General features: G+C 31.5%; 3 protein-coding genes across 7 annotated transcripts; 2 read left to right on the top strand and 1 right to left on the bottom strand.

The window, feature by feature from the left end:
- Nucleotides 1-4,939: 4,939 nt before the first annotated feature.
- Nucleotides 4,940-11,222, top strand: LOC101267440 (OVARIAN TUMOR DOMAIN-containing deubiquitinating enzyme 12). Of its 3 annotated transcripts, none has more exons than XM_004246596.4 (11): nt 4,940-5,234; nt 6,730-7,122; nt 7,195-7,364; nt 7,882-7,955; nt 8,574-8,628; nt 9,063-9,137; nt 9,259-9,332; nt 9,415-9,463; nt 9,925-10,009; nt 10,415-10,471; nt 10,879-11,222. In XM_004246596.4, the coding sequence occupies exons 2-11, from the start codon at nt 6,801-6,803 to the stop codon at nt 10,941-10,943; spliced, it is 1,026 nt and encodes a 341-aa protein (XP_004246644.1). In that variant the 5' UTR covers nt 4,940-5,234; nt 6,730-6,800; the 3' UTR covers nt 10,944-11,222. The 3 variants fall into 3 exon arrangements, with proteins under 3 accessions (XP_004246644.1, XP_069144849.1, XP_069144850.1); XM_069288748.1 differs by having other exon boundaries at nt 5,077-5,234; nt 6,436-7,122; XM_069288749.1 differs by having other exon boundaries at nt 5,077-5,234; nt 6,439-7,122.
- A 595-nt stretch (nt 11,223-11,817) lies between these two features.
- TCP19 (TCP transcription factor 19) lies at nt 11,818-12,842 on the bottom strand. Its single transcript, NM_001246892.3, has one exon. The coding sequence runs from the start codon at nt 12,611-12,613 to the stop codon at nt 12,008-12,010; it is 606 nt and encodes a 201-aa protein (NP_001233821.2). The 5' UTR covers nt 12,614-12,842; the 3' UTR covers nt 11,818-12,007.
- Nucleotides 12,843-14,688: 1,846 nt separating this feature from the next.
- On the top strand, nt 14,689-21,436 carry LOC101267154 (RNA polymerase sigma factor sigF, chloroplastic). Of its 3 annotated transcripts, none has more exons than XM_004246595.5 (9): nt 14,689-15,010; nt 17,180-17,331; nt 17,492-17,619; nt 17,721-17,915; nt 18,280-18,553; nt 18,642-18,872; nt 19,575-19,715; nt 19,814-20,014; nt 20,696-21,436. In XM_004246595.5, exons 1-9 carry the CDS (start codon nt 14,929-14,931, stop codon nt 20,981-20,983), a joined length of 1,692 nt encoding a protein of 563 aa, XP_004246643.2. In that variant the 5' UTR covers nt 14,689-14,928; the 3' UTR covers nt 20,984-21,436. The 3 variants fall into 3 exon arrangements, with proteins under 3 accessions (XP_004246643.2, XP_069144872.1, XP_069144871.1); XM_069288771.1 differs by having other exon boundaries at nt 14,735-15,010; nt 17,492-17,629; XM_069288770.1 differs by having other exon boundaries at nt 14,753-15,650.
- Nucleotides 21,437-22,103: the final 667 nt, after the last annotated feature.

The following is a 22,103-nucleotide window of genomic DNA, read 5'->3' on the forward strand; positions in this document are numbered from 1 at the left end:
CAAAAGTGAAGGACATAAATATCATTTAAAGCCAAGTTAAATAGCATATTTATGTATTATGTCTAACTAGAATTAATCCTTACTTTTAGATTATTATAACTACTTTTATTTATAATTATATATAATTTTAAGTGGGCAGGAGCTGTCATATTTATATTGCTCAAAAGAATAGGAGAAATACACTCAAGATTATATTACTAGCTCTCTTCCATTATTGTCTTATATCATCTGTAGAATTGATAGCTAGTGGAGACTATGAACTATATGAGAGTTGCTGTAGAATTTTTTAGTGATCTATAACGATAAATAAAAAAAATTTAGTATTTGATATAAAAAATCTGAAGCTTTCATAATAATGCTCATCTTGTTATATATTTTATAATTTCCATGATACACAAGAAAATGAAAAAGATAAAAAGGTCTATGTTTTTCTATTGAATCTTATAATATCGACAATAGAATTTTTTTTTCTTTTGTGATGTTAAATGATCAGTTTTCTTTTAAAAGATGTCTTGTAATGTCACTGATGTTAGCTAATAATGAAAGAGAATGATGCATACAATTATATTAGTTTGCTAAAAAATGGCAATTTGGGTGGACAATGTATGAGTGTGAGTTCTTCACTGAGTTTATTATTTTTTTACTAGGTGGGTGGTGAAAAAATAATTTTTTATTGTATCATCTATATTGATGATACTCATTTTGTCAGAAGTCATTTTCGTTTTTGAAATTATCATTTAAATTATACTATATAAAAATTATAAATTTACTATTTGACTCTCAAAATTAATTATTTTTGTGTGAGCTTTAGCTATATATCATAAAATTCATTACTTAGAATTTCAATTATAAATGTGTGAAACAGACTCATTTTGCACAAGTCCATGCAATCATATTGAACTTTAGACAATCGTTGAAGTCTATTAACTTGTACCAAATTCTAAAAAATAGAACGCATATTTATTATATATGAAAATTTTACAAAGTATATAATATAATATAAAATAACATGATCACGATCGAATATATACATATTGATGAATGAACTCCTTTTAACTATGAATAGTCGTATATTATATATGAAAAATGAGACTTACATAAGCATATTACATAAAGAAACTTTAATATTATCAATTCATCCAAGAAAATATTTACATCCAATTTTTTTATAGAAATACTATTTAGTTATTTTATTTTTAAATTATAAATATATTAAACTCTAAATTGATAATTTATATATAAAAAAAATAGCTCGACACCAAACGTGGTGGCCGACATAGACTTTAACGAAGCACACGGATAAGAATCGTATATTTTTTTCCTAGTAAATAAAGTGGCTTCATATCAAAGAAAAGTTTATGCTAATTTAATTTGTCCTATTATATAAGTAGAGAGGATTTATAATTTAATATTTATGAGTTTTATAGTAATTTTAAATAAATATATTAATATTGAGTTTTCTTAATAAATATGTACGAACTCATATGAAATACATATCCACCTTTTTTAATAATTAAATAGTGATAAATATTTATTCATATTTGATATTTATATTGGGTTAGATATACTAGTAAATATTTAAAAGTAATTAATTATATTTTATTAATAAATGAACTTGTATCTTTTTAAATTACATAGCTATGATAATTGTATATGGTTTAATATTCGCTTAGTAAATATTTTTTATTTTTTGGAAATCCTTCTTAAGATCATTACAGATTGAATTAAATTAGAGGTGTGATCGATTGATTAATATTTCTTCAACCCTTCTTTCTATGTCATTTTAAATATACACTCTTTTATTGTCTAATTAAATTAGATATTTAAAGCATGAATAATTATTTTTAAAAACAATTATTTTAAATGTTAATAATACATTAAGAGTTGTGGCCTTTTGGCTATATTGAAAGTGGTGTAACTTTGTAGTTATGACCTTTGTGTTTTTTTTCTTTCAAATAATGTTATATATAATAAGCTTTAATCTCAATGATGAAAATGAAGTAAATTATTTTTTATTTAACTTCAGTAGAGTCACGTACAATATCGTGATGACAACATTATTAAAATAAATAAGCCAACAATAACCATGCATATTTTCCATCAAATTAAAATGAAAAAAAAAATGTTTTCTACAATGTCAATTTGAACTGCGAATAACATTTTAAATTTAGAAAAATTAGTTGGTGTTATACGAAGCGTTACATGTTTTCGAACATACGAAGAGACTAACTCTGATATATATTTTGTTATCAAATATCAATTGATTTCAAAGATAGTGATTTATAAATTATACAAAGTCGATTTTGTCATTATTTCAAAACTTTATCATTAAATTGATAGTCGTATATCACTCAGGACAACCAAAATCAAATAGTAAAAGCTTAAAAAATTGTATAAAAATCCTCCATTTATCAAACTGTTGAATTTATATGTCATCCCATATGAAGGCGTTAGCATCTTAGCGAAACTTTTAATTACAATTAACGAATAATATTTATTGGTTGAAATCGAACCTTATCTCAAGAGTGGTTGCTTTAGTTTATACCAACAGTACAAGGGCATTATATGCTCCTCCTTAATATATATATACATATACACAAATTTATTTAGTTTTAAATTAACGAATGCACATATACTCTCCATCTATATACGTAAGTCCGCCTCTAATCCAACATTATTCATGCATCTACCTTCACAGTGGGGCAAGAGCTTACTAATTTACTTTTATATATATATATATATAATTTAATATAAAAAATAAATAAAGGACAAATGTAGTAATGTGGACAACTCCTTTATGTATAAGCAAAACATCGCAAGTAATATTCTAATTTAGTCCATCATGATTCATGGGTTACGTACATCAATACCTATTTTAGTATTGTTATTAATAAATTATTTATTTTTGGGAGTTGTCGAAAAAATAAAAATTTAAAAAATGTTGAAATTATTGAATGAAATGTTACTATATTTATTTTTGAATTTTTGGCGTTATATATATTCTTTTTTAATTTTTTTAATATTTTTTATTAATCAATTATTCATTTTTGAGATTATCGAAAAAATAAAAATTTTAAAAAATATATTAAAATGTTAGATTTAAGGTTACTATATTTATTTGTCAATTTTGGAGTTAATTTTATATTTTTTTTTTCATATTTTCCCTATATTTTATTAATCAAATACTCAATTTTGGGATTTACCGGGAAAAAAAAATTAAACAAAGTTGTTAAATGGGTCGGATAGTGTATTTAAAAGGAGTTGATTTATGGATTAGATGAGGTGTTTATGAGTCCGAATATCTTTCCATATTCATATAAATGTCATGTGGTAAGGTCAAAATGACATAACAATTCAATGTGACATTCAAAGAAATAAAAAATGAGTTGGATATGTCAAACATGACAACTAACGCTCGATTGATAAGTTGGTTGAATATTATCATTAAAAAATAATAATAATAATAATAATAATAATAATAATAATATATATATATATATATATTAAATTAAATGGAAACGTGTGAATTGAAAATTAGTAGACAAGAATTGAATGATAAAAAAAATACAACGAATTTGGACAAAGCCAAAGGAAAATTGAATAAGGTTGGTATTCCACGTTAATATATTATTACTCCAATTTTTTTCGATCAGCAAACTCATGATTGCTAATTTTTTTTTTTCATATAGTGCGAATTACATTAAAAAATAAATAAATTATACATGATAATTTTTGAATATCAAATTCGATCAAAAAAATATATATACGATTTAATATAAAAAGTTTTATTTAAAAAATTACTTTGCTCAATCAACTCGATCACCTTTCTATATTCATATTAATTATATATATAATCTTAGCCTTAAATTTTCACCAAAATATGTTAGAAATTGATTCACATTAATTATATATAATCTCAGCCTTAAATTTTCACCAAAATATGTTAGAAATTGATTTCTCATTGAGGGTACATGACTAAAAATAATTAAATAAAGAGATCCCAACATTTATTTCCATCTTTTCTTTTTTCCATATTCCATTAAATTTCATCCATGAATTTGTTTGCATATATACCTACTATAAAAATTAAACATTAATGATCTATTAAATATATATAAATTATATGACAATGTAAATTCTTTTTAGACTATTAGTGTAGTTTAACATAAGTTAATTAACATTACATCACTTACCATTCTTTTTTTTTTTAAAAAAAAAAAAGTTACCTATCCTTTTATGTATTAAAATATCAATAATCCTCAAATTTTTAATCAAATTTTATTTAGATGTTTAAATTATGACTTATTTTAATTAAACATTTCAATATATGATAAAATATTTTTATTACATATTTTATTCAAACTGTGGATATTAATTTTTATACATAATCTCAATTGAAACATGTATAATGTTTACGACTTATAATTTGATACAATCATATTAGTTACATGATAGATTTTTACTACTCGACCAATATATACTCATGCTATATACACATTCATTAAGAAGGTAATTAAATTATTTTTTTATTTATACCCTTCCACCTTTTTACTCTTTTAATAACTCGAATTCACTATTTAAATCATGAGGTGAAAGATGTTTACCCCGCAACCTGTATTATCAGTAAATCAATTGCTTTTTACTCTTTTTGACAACTCGAATCAAAGTCTTAAACTAATTTTCTTTCTCTTTAAAGGTTTCGTCTTTTCTATTTTTTTGACGATTTACATTCATAATCTTAATGTATGAAATTCGTACGCATAATTTTAAACGAGAAAGTAAAAAAAAAAATGCTTATTACTTCTCACCTGAACAACCTCTTTTATTGGTAAACTAATTTCTATTACCCCTAAACACTACTTTTCTCATATTTTTTCACATATTATATAAATGATCGGATCGTATAAAAATAAAAAATAAAAAAAAGGATTGTTAGAAAGGGCGGTATAAAGCAACGGTATCTTTCATTTTACTCAAAAGGAAAACCCAATCCTTAAAAAAAATATAAAAAATAAATAAATACTTTCATACACAAATTCCTCTATAAATTAAAATCTCTTTTTTACGTTTCAAACCAAAAAAAAACTTTGTAAATTCGCTTTTTTTTTTCTTACTCTATATATAAATTTCATTTTTCTCTCCATAAAAAATAATTATCATCTTTATCACTGCTTATACAACACAAATTTATAATTTTTTTTTTGTATAGCATATGAAGTGGAATCGAATTAAAGGTTAGTTTTTTGATGATTATTTTTCTGATTGATTTGTGATTAGTTCCTATTTTCATGATTTTTAGTTATTATTTTTTCAAGTTTGTTGATTTTTTTGCTGAATTGTTTTATGTTAAAGTTTCGAATTACTTCGTCAATAGGGAAAACGTGTAAATGGAGTAATTGGTGGTATTTTTTTAATTTTTTTTTGTATTTTGTATGGTTTTAGTGTAATTTGTTTTATTTTTATGGATTTTGGCGGGGAGAAGGGTTGAGGAGGAGGATTTATTTATTTGTTTGTAATTAAAAAGTTAGAAATTAGGTTTAAAATATTTGTATTGTATTAGTTGGTGAAAAATGAAGAATTAGACTGAAAGTTGAATTTTTGAAAGTCAAATGTAGAAATTAGAACTAGGGATGGCTATAAGATGGAAGAAATTTAGAACAAAAATGTTTAATGGGTGTTTTAGGGGTAAACGAAATTGAAATTTTTTTATGCGGGTTGTGGGAAAGGAATGAATTTATTTAAGTTGAGCAAAGGGTTTATCGGAAATAGTCTCTCTATCTTTGAGGTATGGATAATATCTGTGTACATCGTACTCTTCTCAAACCTCGCTTTGTGGGACTACGCTGAGTATGTTGTTGTTATTTAAGTGAAATGGATATACTTGGTAAAACATAAAATGTATTTGATGAGAATATTTTTCATAAAGAATTGTTTTTTTAACCCGGTAAATTTGTTGGATATAATAGTAGGTGATATTTGGTAATTGTACAAAGTGGTGGATTGGGTATGAAGATGATATTTTGGTGATATTGCTGAGTAATAAAGGTTGAAATATTAATAAAACAAGTAAATATGGAGTATGAATTAGAATATTTGCGAAGAAAAATGACTTCGGTAATAGAAGTCATTTTCCCTTTTTGGTAAAAGATTATCACTTTGTGAAAGGATCTTCTATAATTCAAGGTGGGGAAAATGCTGGAAAATGATATCATCTTGAGAAATTGTTTTTTGCAATACTGAGCAATAACTTTTAGGTAATTAGGCTGGTGAGCCAATGACTCTAAAGGTTGAGTTGATCCTTTCGTTTCTCTTTTCATGCTTTAGTTCTTTATCTAGGTAAGTTGTCGTTGGTATCGCCCAAAAATGTTTTACGAAAGTAAAATGCTTCCAAGATCAACTTTTTAGTGGGCTATAACAGTTGGTGTTGTATAACAGCAGTGCAGGTAGGTTGCAGTGGTGCTTTGTGATAATAACAAGTAATAAGAGGAATGTTTGATATATTGGTAGGGACTGCGGTATGGAGAAGGATAGAATTTTTTTTGGCAATCGAGCTGGCGGCTATGTTGTTTAAATATAGTCTATTGAACAATTATTCTAGTACCATCACCAGTATTTGTGTATAAAGAAGTACAATTGCGTGATCTTCCATTCCAACTGTTAAAAAACAAAAATCAGAGTTATCTTAGCCTTCTTAGCTGAGCCCTGCATTAACGTGCTCACTCTATTCAGGTACAAGTGATTGATCCAATTTAGGGGTGAGAAGACGTTTTTGACTTTGGCAACTTTTTCTGAAAGGTGTAATGTCGTGTGAGCCAGAATATGATGCTGCTCGTGGGGTTCTTAGTTTTCTCGATGTGGACCAACTTTTTAGTTCCAACTATTACGGTGACAGTACACAGCATGACATTGAAATCTGTCATGAACAATATTCCACAGAAAACCCTTATCACCCATCATATTGCAATGTTGACAATGATGAGGTTATTGCTCATGCTCTACAAGAAGAATGGTCAGAGTTGTGCATTACAGAAGATGCTCAATCTTCACATGCAGATGATCAGTACTTGCAAGCCTCCACTGGTGTACAGCATTGGCATGGTTCTCCAAGGGAGTACTATGCTGGTATATTTCTTGTTTCCAATTTTGGGATGTCTCTCGAGTTCAAACATTCGCTAATATGCATATGATTCACAGGGCATGATGCTGGTGTGGAAGCTAATGATGTAGGGCCTTCAAGTTCTTGCTCTAGTCCTGGAGACAGATCATACGATGGAGAAGAGTATGCTTACACATTGGAAATACAAGATGAATTTGAGATTGATGGAGAAGTAGGGAAGAGAATAAACCAGCTGAGTGCTATTCCTGTAAGTGCTGTCTGTTAGTAAATTGTAGGAGCTTTGATGAGCTTGAAATTCCCCTCTTCTTTGGGACTTTCATTGTAACTTTCTGAGTGGCTGCTTTGTGCGAGTAACTAGACAACTAATTCACTGTGTATGAGGACTTGTATGGTGCTCTGTACCTGTGACCATTTACTTGGCACTGGTTACATATATGTTTAGCTTTGTTGAATAATATCATCAGATCATTACCTTCTTAAATCAGCAGCCAACCAGCTACCCAAATATTTCTATTCATCTGGATACCGACTGTATTATATTAAAGGATATGATAAACCATATTTGTTTTTCAAGAACAAATACTTGATAAAAGATAGAGACTGTTAGATGAAATTGTCTTTACAGTCATATACATACTTGGTATGTTGTGAATGTACTGAAATAGGAAGCCTTTTGCTTTGACCATGTAGACTTTTTTGTGTGGATATACCTTCTTGAATGTTTCTTTAGTTTCTTATAATAATTTGTATTATTAACCGTGCAGCATGTTCCTAGAATAAACGGAGACATACCTTCAGTTGATGAAGCAACATCTGACCACCAAAGGCTGCTAGATAGGTATCTCTTGATCCGTCCGACTTAGGTTTTCAAGTGAACATTTTTTTTTGGTTTATGAAGAACTTAATGACATCTTTCCTAAAGGCAGTGCTTTGCGTAATTCTCTCCAATGTCCTGAGAACTTTTCGAGCTAATGAAATAAAGCTTCACTGCGAGAAATGTAAACCTGTCTTGTGATAGCTGTCTCACGTCTCCAGAAGCTTTTCTGGGTCTTCTTTTCTTAGGTTTTTCCTTTGTTTATAACTGGCCTTTCTAATTCCTGGTTGTTCCTAGAGCCTGCTATTCGAAAAGTAACACCTAACTCCCGAAGCATTTTATGAAAAAGCGAATCAAATAGGAGAGATGGGACTTGAGACAAGCACAGGAAACAATTGGTGTGCATTGAGCAAGCTAGCTTTCTGTTGCTTTGAATACTTATGAAGCATATTCAAGTAGATATTGTGATTTCTTTGTCCATAAAGTCACAGGACACCATGAATGTGTTCTTTTCTTTTTGGTTTTACTCCACATAAGTATAATCTGAAGTTGATATTTTTTCTAATTCAATGGATTGTTAATATTATTGCTTTTAAGTTATTTTCTGCTAAGCATCCTATGCTCTGGTTTTTCTAACTTCAGATTGCAATTATTTGACTTGGTGGAGCACAAAGTGCAAGGGGATGGAAATTGTCAGGTTACCCTCTTACCTGGTTCATTTGTGTTGTAGTAATGATACTAAACTGTCTAGATGGGGCTTTCATGTGTTGATTTTAAGTTGAAGCTAAATATTTATACTTCCGTTTCTCAAATGACTTGTAACATAGTTATCAATCATACACAAAAGAAGGCACCAGAATTGTTTTAAGTTTGTATTGAGAACTCAAAATGAGATATTGTTGGGCTGCTTACCCTGCCAAATTATTATAATTAGCTGTGAAATCTCATTAGTTAGACAAGTGGACAAATTAAATTTTCTTAACCTTATAATGCTTTTATGGGGTTTGGAAAGATGGCCCAGCTTTCCTTCTGTGGGATTAGTCTTCTTCAGGGAATCTAAGCTTGTTGAAATAAGGTGACATCCTACATGTTTCTTTTGCATATCTACTGACCTGTTCACTTTTGTTTCAGTTCCGTGCTTTATCAGATCAATTCTATCGTGGTCCTGAGCACCACAAATTTGTCAGACAGCAAGTAGTCAATGAGGTGCTTGTTTAAGTGAATATGATTATCTTCTTTCTGATACTCTGGTTTTATACTTGAATTATTTCAAAAATTCGAATGCATTTTACTAAGTAGGTTTTGTAAAATCATTTGGTTTGATCAGCTTAAAGAACATCCGGAGATATATGAGGGGTATGTCCCAATGGCATATGATGAATACTTGAAGAGGATGTCCAAGTAATTAACATACCTTTGTTTCTCTATGTTGAAACTTCTTTTCTCCTTTAATCTAAATCTGCTTTTATTTTGGTCTAACCAGGAATGGGGAATGGGGAGATCATGTTACGTTGCAGGCTGCCGCTGACTCGGTATTGATTATTGCTCTTACTTTGCTTCCTTTGTTTTATTTCTCTCCATTTGATTGTGGTCTTTTGGTTGGTCACTTTACTGTGGAAATAAGAACTTTAAGCTATTGCTAGACAGACCATAATTTGAATGTCCTGGTCCTGGTATAGAGGCATTGGATATTCAAGTAGCTTGTTAATTGCACATTGATGGGCGTTGAGGAAGTAAACATGCTTCTATATAATCTTTACTCGTGGTCACGTAGTTGTTCATGACCGGATATTAACCATTTATTTTTTAATGTGGAAGAAAATGCACGTCAGCGTCCCTCTCCATCTTGTATTTCCTTCTTTCACTCTATCATGTGTGGTCTTGATGCATTCTTTCAAGATTTTGCTTGTGGTGATCTAAGATCAGAATCCATTGGTTTATAAATGAACTTATTTCTGTTGCACATTTGACTGTCTTTTTGCCTTGTGGGCAGTATGGCGTGAAAATTCTTGTTATAACTTCATTCAAAGACACATGTTACATTGAGATCCTTCCGAAGAATCAAAAGTCAAATAGAGGTAACTAGTTCTCAAATTTTCAATTGCTTTTACCTTTCTGTAATATATCCTCTATTTAAAGAATGTGATTGAACAATTTTTACTTTTTTTTAAAAAAAAAAGAGAATTTGGAATTGGGAGTTTATATTTAGTGACAATAGAAAGCTTGAAACTGTAATAAACAGGGCAAACTTTATATCGGTTAATGCATCCTTGTCATCTATTCTACGCCATTGTATAATCAATACCTCTACTGTAAATCTGGAGATTGCTTGGAAAAGGAATTGAAGTTTGAATAAAAATGTTTGTTGACGGGTATTTTGTGGCGGGGCTGCAAACTAGATGAAAGAGCGGTGTTTGAAGTCTTGATATCTTGATTCCGTCAAAGAAACTTAATTGTTTCTCTTTGTTCTTTTCTTCGTGCAGTCATATACTTGAGTTTCTGGGCGGAGGTGCACTACAACTCAATCTACCCTCAAGGAGGTTATTACTTTTGTACATTTTTGCCCTCTTTCCATATGATTTGTCTTAGCATTGTTAAGTCGTCTATAGGAAGGAAGAAAACGAAGATCTTGAAAAGCCGGAGGGGGTACATGCACATTTTCCCTGAATTAACATATACTCCCTTCCTTCCTGTTTACGTGATACTATTTCCTTATTAGTCTATTCCAAAAGATCGACACAGTTCTATATCTAGAAACAATTAAACTGTGTACTTCAATTTCACACCTAATCAGAAATGATGTTATCGTATGTTTCAAAAGTCTTCATTTTTTCTTGAATTCCGCGTTGATTCAAAACTATGTCACGTAAATCGGGACTTTGGGATGAAGGGAGAATTTTTGTCACTTGCTTTCTTCATTTACATTATCCTAAATGCTGCATTCCAGACTTCCTGCCATGTGATGATTTCAAGAAGAAGAAGAAGAAGTGGAGTTTTTGGAACAAGCATTAAGAGTTCTTGACCTGTTTTATTCAAGCTGAACTTTACCTACCTGCAATGGCATCATCTCGGTTACGGTACAGAGGTTCCGGGTCACGTACTTACTTTACATTACAACAACAGCTATGCCTCAATCCCGAACAAGTTGGGGGTCAAGTAGCTTTGCATTATTTTTTCTATATGATAAATAGTACTTAACTTTATATTCTTATAATTGTTCACATAATTATTATTAACATATAGTACTAGTTTGTTCTAAGTTGGCATAATAAGATCATATTGTTATATTCATATTTTGTTTCTCTTCAAACATTGTCCTCCACATGATATACAAATTAAAGATTTCCCAACTCTCACCTTGTTAAATTAAAGAGTTATTAAATATAAGAAACATCCAATTTTTTTAAATATATAATTATGGTAAATATCTTATATGTTTTCCAATTGAATAAATCGCACCGAAAGAGAAAACGGTAAATATCTTATATGTTTTTCAATTGAATAAATCGCACTGAAAGAGAAACTACGCGTTTTTGATGTACATGGCTTTGACTTGAGTCGTTGCCCTGCTACTAATAAACTGTTCGTCCTATTAAATCTAAGTAACGAATGAAGATTAAATAAAATCGAATTATGAATTCACAAATAAAGTTTGATATATCATAAGCTTTTTAATTTCAAAATACAAATTTCTTTTCTTATTTTAATATTTCATCCATTCAAAACTTGACATAAACTATTAAAATGAACAAAAGATTGAAACAATATTACAACATTTTGAGTAAATGTAACAACTTCCTCATCCATGAACAATACTTTTCTTTTACAAATACAAAAAGAGAGTTACTACTAATAAAATATATATAAAAAATTTAACATTTAACCCCTAAATTAACTTATTTTTACTAAATTCACCCCAAACCCAAAAAGCTGAACCCTCTTTTGATCCTTTTTCCAATCTTTTAGATATTAGCAAAAAAGGACCTACAAAAGTCTAGTAACTGACACATTTAGTCCAAAAAAGCTGCCATTAGTCTATATCACAAAAAGATAAGGATTAAAACTTATCCATATCTCTACTGTTTCTCATCTTCTTCGGCGACTTTCTCTTCGCCGTCATCGGCGGTCACCGGCTGTAAAAGCAACGCCGTGAACGGCATATGCCGATACGCATTGCCGGAAAATTCTAACGACGGTTGGCACAAATCAAGCCGGCAATTTGGCTGCGATTGTGGAGTCATAGAGAAAAATCCACCACCTACCGGAAATCCAGAAACAGGCGTAGCTCGTGTTAACGGAGCTAAAACCGACGGTTGTGACTGAGACAACGGTATGTTCTCCGACGTCGTAGTGACTTGAGTCGCCGGAACCGTACCTGTTCCTGTAGCAGCGATGATTGCTGGTTCAGCGTTACGGAGAAGCCACTCTATCGTTTCTCCGTCAGTCCTATGACCTAGTTCCTTCGTTAATTGAAAAACACGCGCCGCGCATAACGCCGGCATCCTTACGCGCCGTCCTCTACCATTGACTTTTGTATGCCTGTCTTTGCTAGATGAAACGGATAACGCATTCTTCTTCTTCGTCGGAACGACCGCGAGCGCAGTTTTGCCATTTGTTTCTGAGTTAACGCTACCGTTCCCGACGCCGGAGATTGCACCGGAAACAACTATTTCTGAACCCATTTTTAGGGTTTTTTTTTTTTTTGAATGGAGGGAAAAGTAGTACTTTGTGCTTTAGGGATGAATTTTGATTTTTAATAGACCCCACAAAAATGGAAAAGAGTTTTTATAGGAAAAAAAAATTGATGTGAGAGTTTCTGTATCTTCTTGGGAAGTGTGTTTGGACTGAAAGGGCCCATTAAGCTTCATGGGCCCAATACTATGTTGTGGATCCCACTTCAGACAATTATTCTTTTTTTTTTTAAATAAAAATAACACTTTAGTTGTTTAAAAAATAGAAAACAAATTTGTTGAAATAAATAGGGAAAATGCACTGCCTCTCAAACTATGCTCGAAATTCCAGAGACACACTTATACTATACTAAAGTCCTATTACCCTCTGAACTTATTTTATAAATAATTTTCTACTCTTTTTCGACTTACGTGACACTAATTTGAAAAAAAAGTCAATCAGTGTTGGACCCACAAGATAGTGCCACGTAGGCTGAAAAGAAGTAGAAAAATTGTTAATAAAATAAATTCAGGGGATAATAAGACATTAGTATAGTATAAGTGTGTCTTTGAGATTTCGTGCATAGGTTGAATGGTTACCTGTGCATTATCCCAAACAAAAACATAGTATTTTTTTTTTTTGGTTTTGCATTTGTATGAATTTAAGGGGATGAGAGAAAATAATGCATATATGGAGATTTTGTATTTGTGAGTGTATGAAAAGATATTTAAGGTTATAGTTATGAAATTAAAGCACAAGCTATTATAATAAAGAGAAATGGTGATTTTGTTTTTTATTTGTTTCGAAAGTTTTTGAATTGTTTTTTATAATAGGATAACGAGTGATTACTCGTGATAGTTATTGTTGTATCATATTCTAAATTTAATAATCTTTATAAATCTCATGTTACAATTGTCTTGGACCAATTTTGAAACTATTTTTAATAGTTTGTATATGCATAAATCATATTGTATTCTTTGAGATACGTCGATTGTGTTATATTATTTCATCATAAATAAATGATCTTATTATAAGGGAAAATGCGGATGAAAAAACACTTTAAGATTTATCTACGGTAAATTTATTAGATTTTAAAATTATGAATATATTTAGAACGAAAACATATCCCTTACAATTAAAATTCGGTTTATATGAGTATATTAGTTATTACAAAAAGACACCAATCAAACAATGTAGTATCTTTATTACGGTTTACTTATCATATTTTTGAATAAGAAATAAACGTGCTAAAACATGTATTGTTATAAAAAATAAAAAGGATTTTGATTTTTTTCTTTAATTTTATTTTACTTTAATAATCGTGAAGAACAATTGATACGAGGTTACAGAAAATATGGATTATTAAATAAAGTTAACTAGATAGTTAAAGGCATTGTCTCTTGACTTTCACTTATTGTTACTAGTTATTAGTCATAACATTACTTTTGTAATTTCTTATGTTTTGATTTTGATTATTATTTATCGTTTTTTTGGTACGTTGATTATTATCTTGTCATGATTACTATATAGATTTATTTGTCAAGTTATCTATAGTATTTTATCAGTACTTTTTTATTTTTACTAATCTTTTTTCTAGACTACTTTACACTATTTTTTCTTGTGGAACTGAGGATCTATTGAAACAATTTCTCTATCTCCAAGCTAAAGACAAAATCTGCATACATTTTATTCTTTCCAAATATTATTTTATAAAATTACGTCAAATATATTATTATTGTACATATTTTTATAGGTAATGCATAGAGCAAAATATTAGCAATATTATAGGGTGAAAGTGTATTAACAATGTTACTTTCCCAAAATATGAATAAAATAAACAATGTCCAAATCTACCTAAACTCAATTATAAATTTTACATCATCACAATTCAAATATTCAACTATTATAAAAGGGAATCAAATTTTCTTGTGGTATATAAATTGTTAGATATTTATAATTACACACTAAAAGCTTATAATTATATCAAAAGGAATATAATGTACCAAAATATTTTAATTACTATGATTTATGACAAGGGCATGTTTTAGAAAAAAAGTAAAAGATGGAGGGGTATTATAGTAAAGACAAAATAAAAAATCTCATCCTGTTGGGTTTTATCAAATTCTTGAGGCAAAGAACAAGTTCAAACATTTGCAAAAGCCATCACTTCCATTCATCTTCAATCTTCAAATGAAGCTTTTTTAATTCAAGAAAATACTCATGCTAGCACTAAAACCCCTCTTAATTCTGAAAAAAGATATCTTTTTTACACCCCACATACCAGAAAAATAGTGAAGAGTTTCACAAGATAGCTTAGCTTAAAGCTATGGAGGCTGCTGGAAGAAACCTTCTTTCTTCACCACCAACTTTTTCTCAGAAAACCCAACTCAGGAATTGTTCTTCTTCAGGTGAATTGTTGAATTTTGCCCAAATGGGATATAATAGAACAGTGAGGATTCATGTAGCTGAATTTTAACTAGTTTGGATGAGGGTAATTGTTGTTTTATCAATGCATTTCTGTATTTATGGTTCTTCTAGTGTAGTAGCATCCCATTTTATTGATATTTGTGGCTTTGGTTTTGTAAAGTTAATGCCCTTAGTGAGCACCCAAGGTGTGGCCTGAAGTGAGTTGAGAATGATGATGTCTTAGGTTCAACTTCCAATAAAGACAAAAAAAACACTAGATGATTACTTACCATATGCCGTAGCTGGTGGGAGGTGGCAGGTAAAAAAGTTGATGGCTTTAGTGAAATGAGGCGCCACAGTTGCTGAATTAGCTATTTAATGTGCTTTCTAGTTATGAGGATTCATGTAACCCAATTCAACTAGTTTTGATTGAAGAGTAGTTGTTGTTGTACATGCGTGGAATCCCAATGTTTTTGCTTTGTTTGGTTATTCTAGCATTCCCATTTATCAATTTGTGGCTTTAGTTTTATAAAGTTAATACCTTAGTGTTGAATTTTTGGAATGGACCTTGTCCAAATGGAGCAGAAATGAAGAATGGATAAAGAGGATTCATGTAGCCGAACCCAGCTAATAAATTGAAGGGTAATTGTTGTTGTAAATGTGTTCAAATTCTCATTGTTTTTCCTTCTTGTTCTTCTAACATTCCCATTTATCAATATTTGTAGTTTTAGTTTTTTAAAGTTAATGCCTTTAGTGAAATGTGTTGAATTATTGGAATGAACTTGTCCAAATGGAGAAGAAATGAAGAATGGATAATGACAATTCATTTAGCCAAATCCAACTAGATTAAATTGAAGCATGATTATTGTTGTAAATGCGTTGAAGTCCCGTTGGTTTTGCCTTCTTGATTTTTCTAGCATTCCCAATCATCGATATTTGCAACTTTAGTTTTATTATGTTAATGTGTTTTATATTTTGAAATGAAACTTGTTCAAATGGAGAAGGAAAGCAGAACAGGTAGTGAGGATTCATATAGCTGAATTCTGTTAGTTTAGATTGAAGCATAATTGTTGTTGTAAATGTTGAATTCCCACTGTTTTTGGCTTGGTTTTTCTAGCAGTCCAGTTATACATGTTTGAAACTTTAGTTTTATAAAGTTAATGCCTTAAGTGAAATGTGGCATTTACTTGATTTAATGTGCTTCTTGATCACTTCATTGTTATGATATTGATGCTAGATTGTTGCTTACTCAGTTGATAGAAAAGACCATTAATTCTATATTAAGTTATCAGTGTTGGTGGAAGACTGTTGTCTCATTTTATGGTCTTGGGCAATCCTTGACTCATGAGCTAGCTTTTTGAGTTGAGTTATATACATGCATTTTTGAATTATCTTTAAGGTTTTTCTTACCGGGATTCGATTATGCTGTTCTGTTAACAAAATGTTTCCATCTCCCACTATATTTCTATTCTCTCCTTATCATTATTTTATCAGAATGATAGAGAAGTGTCATTATTTGGTCAAAAGTCACACATTCTTTTGTGTTATGCTATGATGGTCAGACTATCCTAGTCTTTTACACAATATGATGACCGTCACCAACCACAGATTGAAGGTTCAATATTGAAATGGTCGATAATAGACATAAGCATTTAAGTATATTTAACTAAAATTGTTCTTCTTTAGGATTGATAATTGTAGATGCCATAAGAATTATTTTCTTAATCAGATGTCTTTAGTTTCATCTTTCATGTAACCACTTCTTACTACAGAAGAAACAATGAGTTTCTAGTTTTAATAGCTTATGGGATTGTCCATTACTAAAGATGTGTATAAAATAGTAGGCTAGAATCCTGAATCCGATGTGAAATATTAACCTGTCTGCTAAGAGGGCTAACTATCTGAGATACCAGAAATATCCCAAAGTTGGCTAGGATGAATGATTGTTAGAAGGATAATCCCAAGAAACTCGGTGCAGTTTAGTACTACGTATCGCCATTTCAAAAAATAATACCACAGTATTGCTTCCTTAGAGGTGTTTTTTAATACTTATAAAGTAGGAACCATTGACATATTTTCTTCATTTTTTATGGCTGTAGCTTTCAATCGTTAATGCAAATAATCCTGTTCTTTAAGGATATATGTTTAATTTTACATTATGAAACTTGCAGTTCTGATGCTTCATGAGCATGCTGCTCCTGTGCTTTCTTCAGTGCCCCATACTTATTTGGGTCGATATGTTCCTGCATCAGCTATCGGTCCGGAGCAGCATTTTGAGAATCGGCTGCAGTTGCACCTAGTAAAGGAAGAGAAAACATCCCTGGTGAGACTCTTGGTGTTTTTTTGACTTAGAATTTAGAAACATTCGATGTTGTTTCATTGTATTATGGTTCTTAGGTAGGTGGTAGCGACATTATGTGCATACAACATTCTGTCTTCTTCTGATCACTAATTTAAAGTGGCTCTGATTTTTCTTGCTGAAGGCAACAATAGATAGGAGGCTTGTGGAAGCTGCATCCTCAGAATTGGAAGAGAATGATGCTGTTGATTCAGAGCAAAATATAAATGCTTTGCAAGTGCAGCTACTTCATTGGCCTGGTCCATCATATTCGTAAGATGAAGTGATTACATCTGTTGATTTTAGTATTTGTGTAAATAGCATTCTTTCTAGTGCAGTCATTTCATTAGCTCACTTTGTGGTTTTGCTGTTAGGTTTCCCCCGTATTATCTGAAGGGAAAAGGACCATTATCTCCAAATAAGGAACCTCTTCACAGTAAGGGAGATAAATTAATGAACTTTGAACCACACAGTGTGGTTGCTCTTGCCAGAAAAGCTTTGTTGGCATCAAAAGAGGCAGCTTTATTAGCTGAAGACTCCAAATTACTTGATGATTCTCATTTTCCAAAGTATGTTCCTTTGTCCGTCTTGATAATATCCTTGTTTATTTTCACACCTGCTAGTAGTATTAGTATTATTTTCGGTATTTTTATTATTTTACTATTTCCGTATTTCTCATTCTTAAGTTTTCTATTGCTACTTGCTGTCTCTTATGCCTCTATTTTCTTACTATCGTGTTTTTGATACTGCTCATGTCTTCATAAATGTTGTGTTTTTGCATTCTTTGAGCTGAGGGTCTCTCTACGTGACAAGGTAGGGGTAAGGTCCATACACTCTACCCTCCCCGGATCCTGCTTGTGTTTTTGCTTATGTTTTCATTTTGACAGTTATCTTCAATCTTCATAACTTATCTCCTCTCTGATTGATTTTCAGTTTCCTATCCACGAATTTGGTTGATGATAAACTGAAAGAGCAACGTACAGTAAGATCAACACGTTTTATAGAGAGGCAGTCTAGAAAAAGGGGAGCTCCAAAGCCAATACAAGAAGTTCAGGAGACAAATAATCGTTCAGGCAGGCCAGATGTGCGGAGAAAAGTGAACGAGTCTATTGATCTAAATGATCCTCTTCGAATGTTCCTATGGGGTCCCGAAACTAAACAACTCTTAACCGCCAAAGAGGAGTCTGAATTGATTGTCAAGATACAGGTATTTTGCTCTTCTTGTCTCTGTTCCTGTAGAAATTGTTTTTTCACAAAGAAAAAAGGAGTTAAATCAATGTCCGGTCATGTTTCAGATCTCCATGAAATTACAAGAAGTAAAGCATCAGCTTCAGATTCAGTTTGCTCGTGAACCAACATCGCTTGAGTGGGCTGAAGCTGCAGGGATTACTTCTCGAGAATTGAAATCACAACTTCTTTCCGGCAAGAGCAGCCGTGAGAAATTAATCAATGCCAATTTGCGAATGGTGGTTCATATTGCTAAGCAATATCAAGGACGTGGTCTCAACCTTCAGGATCTATTGCAGGTGAATGGATATTTATGTACATAAGATACTCATCGTTTGTCCACTATTCTAAGTCTTAAGATATGTTTGTATAGCTATGTTATGTCAAGGGTGTTCTCTAGCCTTCAGGATTTTGCATGTTTATGAACATAAGATTTACATTCTTTGTCCCCATTTTGAGTTAGAATCCGGCGTTAGATAAAATGAGAGAAGGTTTGTTGAGATGGTATGGTCATGTCCTGCGTCGATCACTGGATGCACTAATCCGTAGATGTGAAACCATTGCGATGAAGGCGTTAAAAGAGGGAGGTAGACCTAAAATCAATTGGAGGAAGTTCTCTCAAAGGATCTACAATTTCTTCGGATTCATGCTCTGACTTAGCAAAAGATGGGGCAAAATTGAAGGAAAATTATGCAGGAGATACCTATTCGTTGAGAAAAAATGTTTTAATCGGTTTTTATTCATTATCCTACGTTTTTCTAGGAGTTGTTTAGCCTTTCAGAGGTTTATCCGCATATATTGTTGTGTTAGAATCCCGAAGTGTTTGTTTACACATTTGATTCTACAATCAAAGTGTCAGATATTTTTTCGCAAGTGTTGTGTGTGTAGGGTGGGGGTGGGGTGGGGTGGGGGCTGTGCAGCTTGCTTAATCACTTCTAACATTAAGAAGATGCAGTTCTATTATATTGAGGTTTACCAGCTGATGGATTGGGTGGTTGCAGGAGGGAAGCATGGGACTTATGAAAAGTGTCGAGAAGTTCAAACCTCAAGCTGGTTGTCGATTTCCTACCTATGCATACTGGTGGATAAGGCAATCAGTTAGGAAGGCCATATTTCAACACTCTAGGACAATCCGTTTGCCCGTAAGGACCTCTTTTTTCCCCATCAAAATGGCCTCTTATTGAAGCAAATTCTATATCTGGATATCTAAGTAGCTGATCTGCACAAACTGGAATTGCAGGAAAATGTGTACGCGCTTCTGTCTAAAGTAAAAGACGCCAAAAGAGAATGCATTCGACAAGGCAATCGTCATCCAACCAAAGAAGACATCGCATCATGTGCTAGAATGAGTGTGGAAAGGTTGCAGAATCTGCTTTCAAATGTTAGAACACCACTTTCAATGCAACAGTCAGTGTGGTCAGATCAAGATACTACTTTCCAGGTGATGATTCGTTGCACCACTTCATGCTTTTTGAGGAACTTACTAAGTAAATCACAATCAGGATGATTTCTTTTCGTTTGTCCAAGCCTTTTTTTGACTTGCATGTAATACTGGTAGTCCAAGGGGATATAAAATCTGGTAGAAAATAGGTTTATTGCCAGAGGACTTAATAATTAGCAAGTGTTTTCCGTGTTTATGACTTTTCTTTGCTTTCTGCAACCCTTTCTTAGAAACTCTTCCCTAGAACTACTCCGCGCTTTTGACTATGTGCTATTGAATGTTATCTTGCTTTCCTGCGAGGTAGGATAGGTGGGGGTATTCGGGTACCTACTCTCTTACCAGTAGTATTAGCACTATTCTCGTTGTTTATTGTTTTTCTATTGTTGTTATCATCTGTGATTTCTATGCTTCGGTTATTGCACTAGTTCATGTTGTTATTGTTCTTTCTCTGTAGCGCTATATTTTTAGTTGCTATTACTGCATTTCATTTCTGCATTCTCCTTAGAAATTACTTTGAGATGCTTTAGCCTTTACTTGAGTAGAGGGTCTATTGGAAATAACTTCTCTATCTCTAGTACACTTTAACTTTTCCCAAACCCCACTCGGATACTCCGCTTGTCAGATTACTTCGATCATGTTTTGGCGATTGCTAAAGAGAGGATATCATTTTTCTCAATCCAGGAAATTACTGCTGACAATGCAATTGAAGCACCAGAACTGAGTGTATCAAAACAACTTATGAGGCGTCACATACGCGGCCTCCTAAATGTCCTGAGTCCAAAGGAAAGGAAAATAATCCGACTTAGATTTGGCATTGGAGATGGCAAACCAAAGTCTCTATCCGAAATAGGCGCTGTTTTTGGACTGTCAAAGGAACGAGTACGACAACTAGAGACCCGAGCTCTATACAAGCTAAAGCAGAATCTTAACAAGCATGGCCTCGATGCATATTCCGATTTGCTCTTTTAAATCACAGTCTCTTCAATTTACATAAAACGACTCGAGTTGTTACTGTGGCTGATGTAGCAGATGTTACTTTGAAATCAACAGTAGATACAAGTTGCTCACATCCTTGTAAGTATGGAGCAAACATTCAAATTCCAGCGGAGACAAAAACACCAGGTGATTCTTCCCATCTATCTTAGCCTTGATCGACAAAGTTGCATGTCATATACCTATTGCTGATGAGAGGTGATAGGTATCCCGTAGAGTCAGTCGAGGTGCGTGAAAGCTGACCTGGATGCCCGGAAAAAAATATGGGGTAAATGTTTAGCTGTTTTTAGTTTTGCTTTACAAAATACTTGTGATGTGAACGTGTTATTCCTGTTCTTACCTTTTTTATCTTGTAAAGTATCAAGTTGTAAAATTTTTTTTTTTTTCATCCAGACATTTATTTAAATGGAAGTTTTTTTTTCTCGAAAAGTTGAGTGCGCAAAACACATGAAATAAAGCTAACTAATTCATATCTAATTCTGTAATTATTATTCTTATCTTACGTATCGAACGATTCCTGTAATTAGTACTTACAGCAATCATTAATCATGAAAAAAAGACACATCATTTTTCAAATAAACAAAAATAAAACTTCTAAAAAAGAGAAGAACCTCAAAAGAGTCAAACAACTAACCCAATAATGTTCATTTTTCAATAAATTAATTAATGGAATCAGACAGCTGGTCACACTTTTGTTTACTAACCACAATAATAGATATTACCAATCTTATGAAAAATGGTTTTATACACTTTTTAAGTGTAAAATTATTCGCGCTTTGTGTGAAAATTTGATATATAAAATTTATAAAATAATCTTTGAAATTTATCTGTTATTAAAGTCTATAAAATACTATATTATTTTACATACAAAATTACATACTAACGAAAATTAATAATAAAGGAAAATGTCAATTATATCAGTTATCCTTCCATCAATCAGTTTTAATTTGATTTTACAATTTTTCCTATATTACTATTTGATATTTTTGAAAAATTAGATAAACATCAATATGAGATATTAAATTTTTTTAATAAATAAATAAACTTATTTGTACTAATAAACACTTATAACAATAACTTTATAGAAGCACAAACT

This window comes from Solanum lycopersicum, chromosome 9 (assembly GCF_036512215.1).
Source record: "Solanum lycopersicum chromosome 9, SLM_r2.1".
NCBI classification, from domain to species: Eukaryota; Viridiplantae; Streptophyta; class Magnoliopsida; order Solanales; family Solanaceae; genus Solanum; species Solanum lycopersicum.

Coding starts and splice junctions, on each gene's coding strand:
- LOC101267440 (XM_004246596.4), top strand. CDS start 6,801: ATGTCGTGTGAGCCAGAATATGATGCTGCTCGTGGGGTTCTTAGTTTT. Junction 7,123..7,194: donor TCCAAGGGAGTACTATGCTG/GTATATTTCTTG, acceptor TATGATTCACAG/GGCATGATGCTGGTGTGGAA. Junction 7,365..7,881: donor ACCAGCTGAGTGCTATTCCT/GTAAGTGCTGTC, acceptor TTAACCGTGCAG/CATGTTCCTAGAATAAACGG.
- TCP19 (NM_001246892.3), bottom strand. CDS start 12,613: ATGGGTTCAGAAATAGTTGTTTCCGGTGCAATCTCCGGCGTCGGGAAC.
- LOC101267154 (XM_004246595.5), top strand. CDS start 14,929: ATGGAGGCTGCTGGAAGAAACCTTCTTTCTTCACCACCAACTTTTTCT. Junction 18,554..18,641: donor AATTGATTGTCAAGATACAG/GTATTTTGCTCT, acceptor GTCATGTTTCAG/ATCTCCATGAAATTACAAGA. Junction 20,015..20,695: donor ATCAAGATACTACTTTCCAG/GTGATGATTCGT, acceptor TTCTCAATCCAG/GAAATTACTGCTGACAATGC.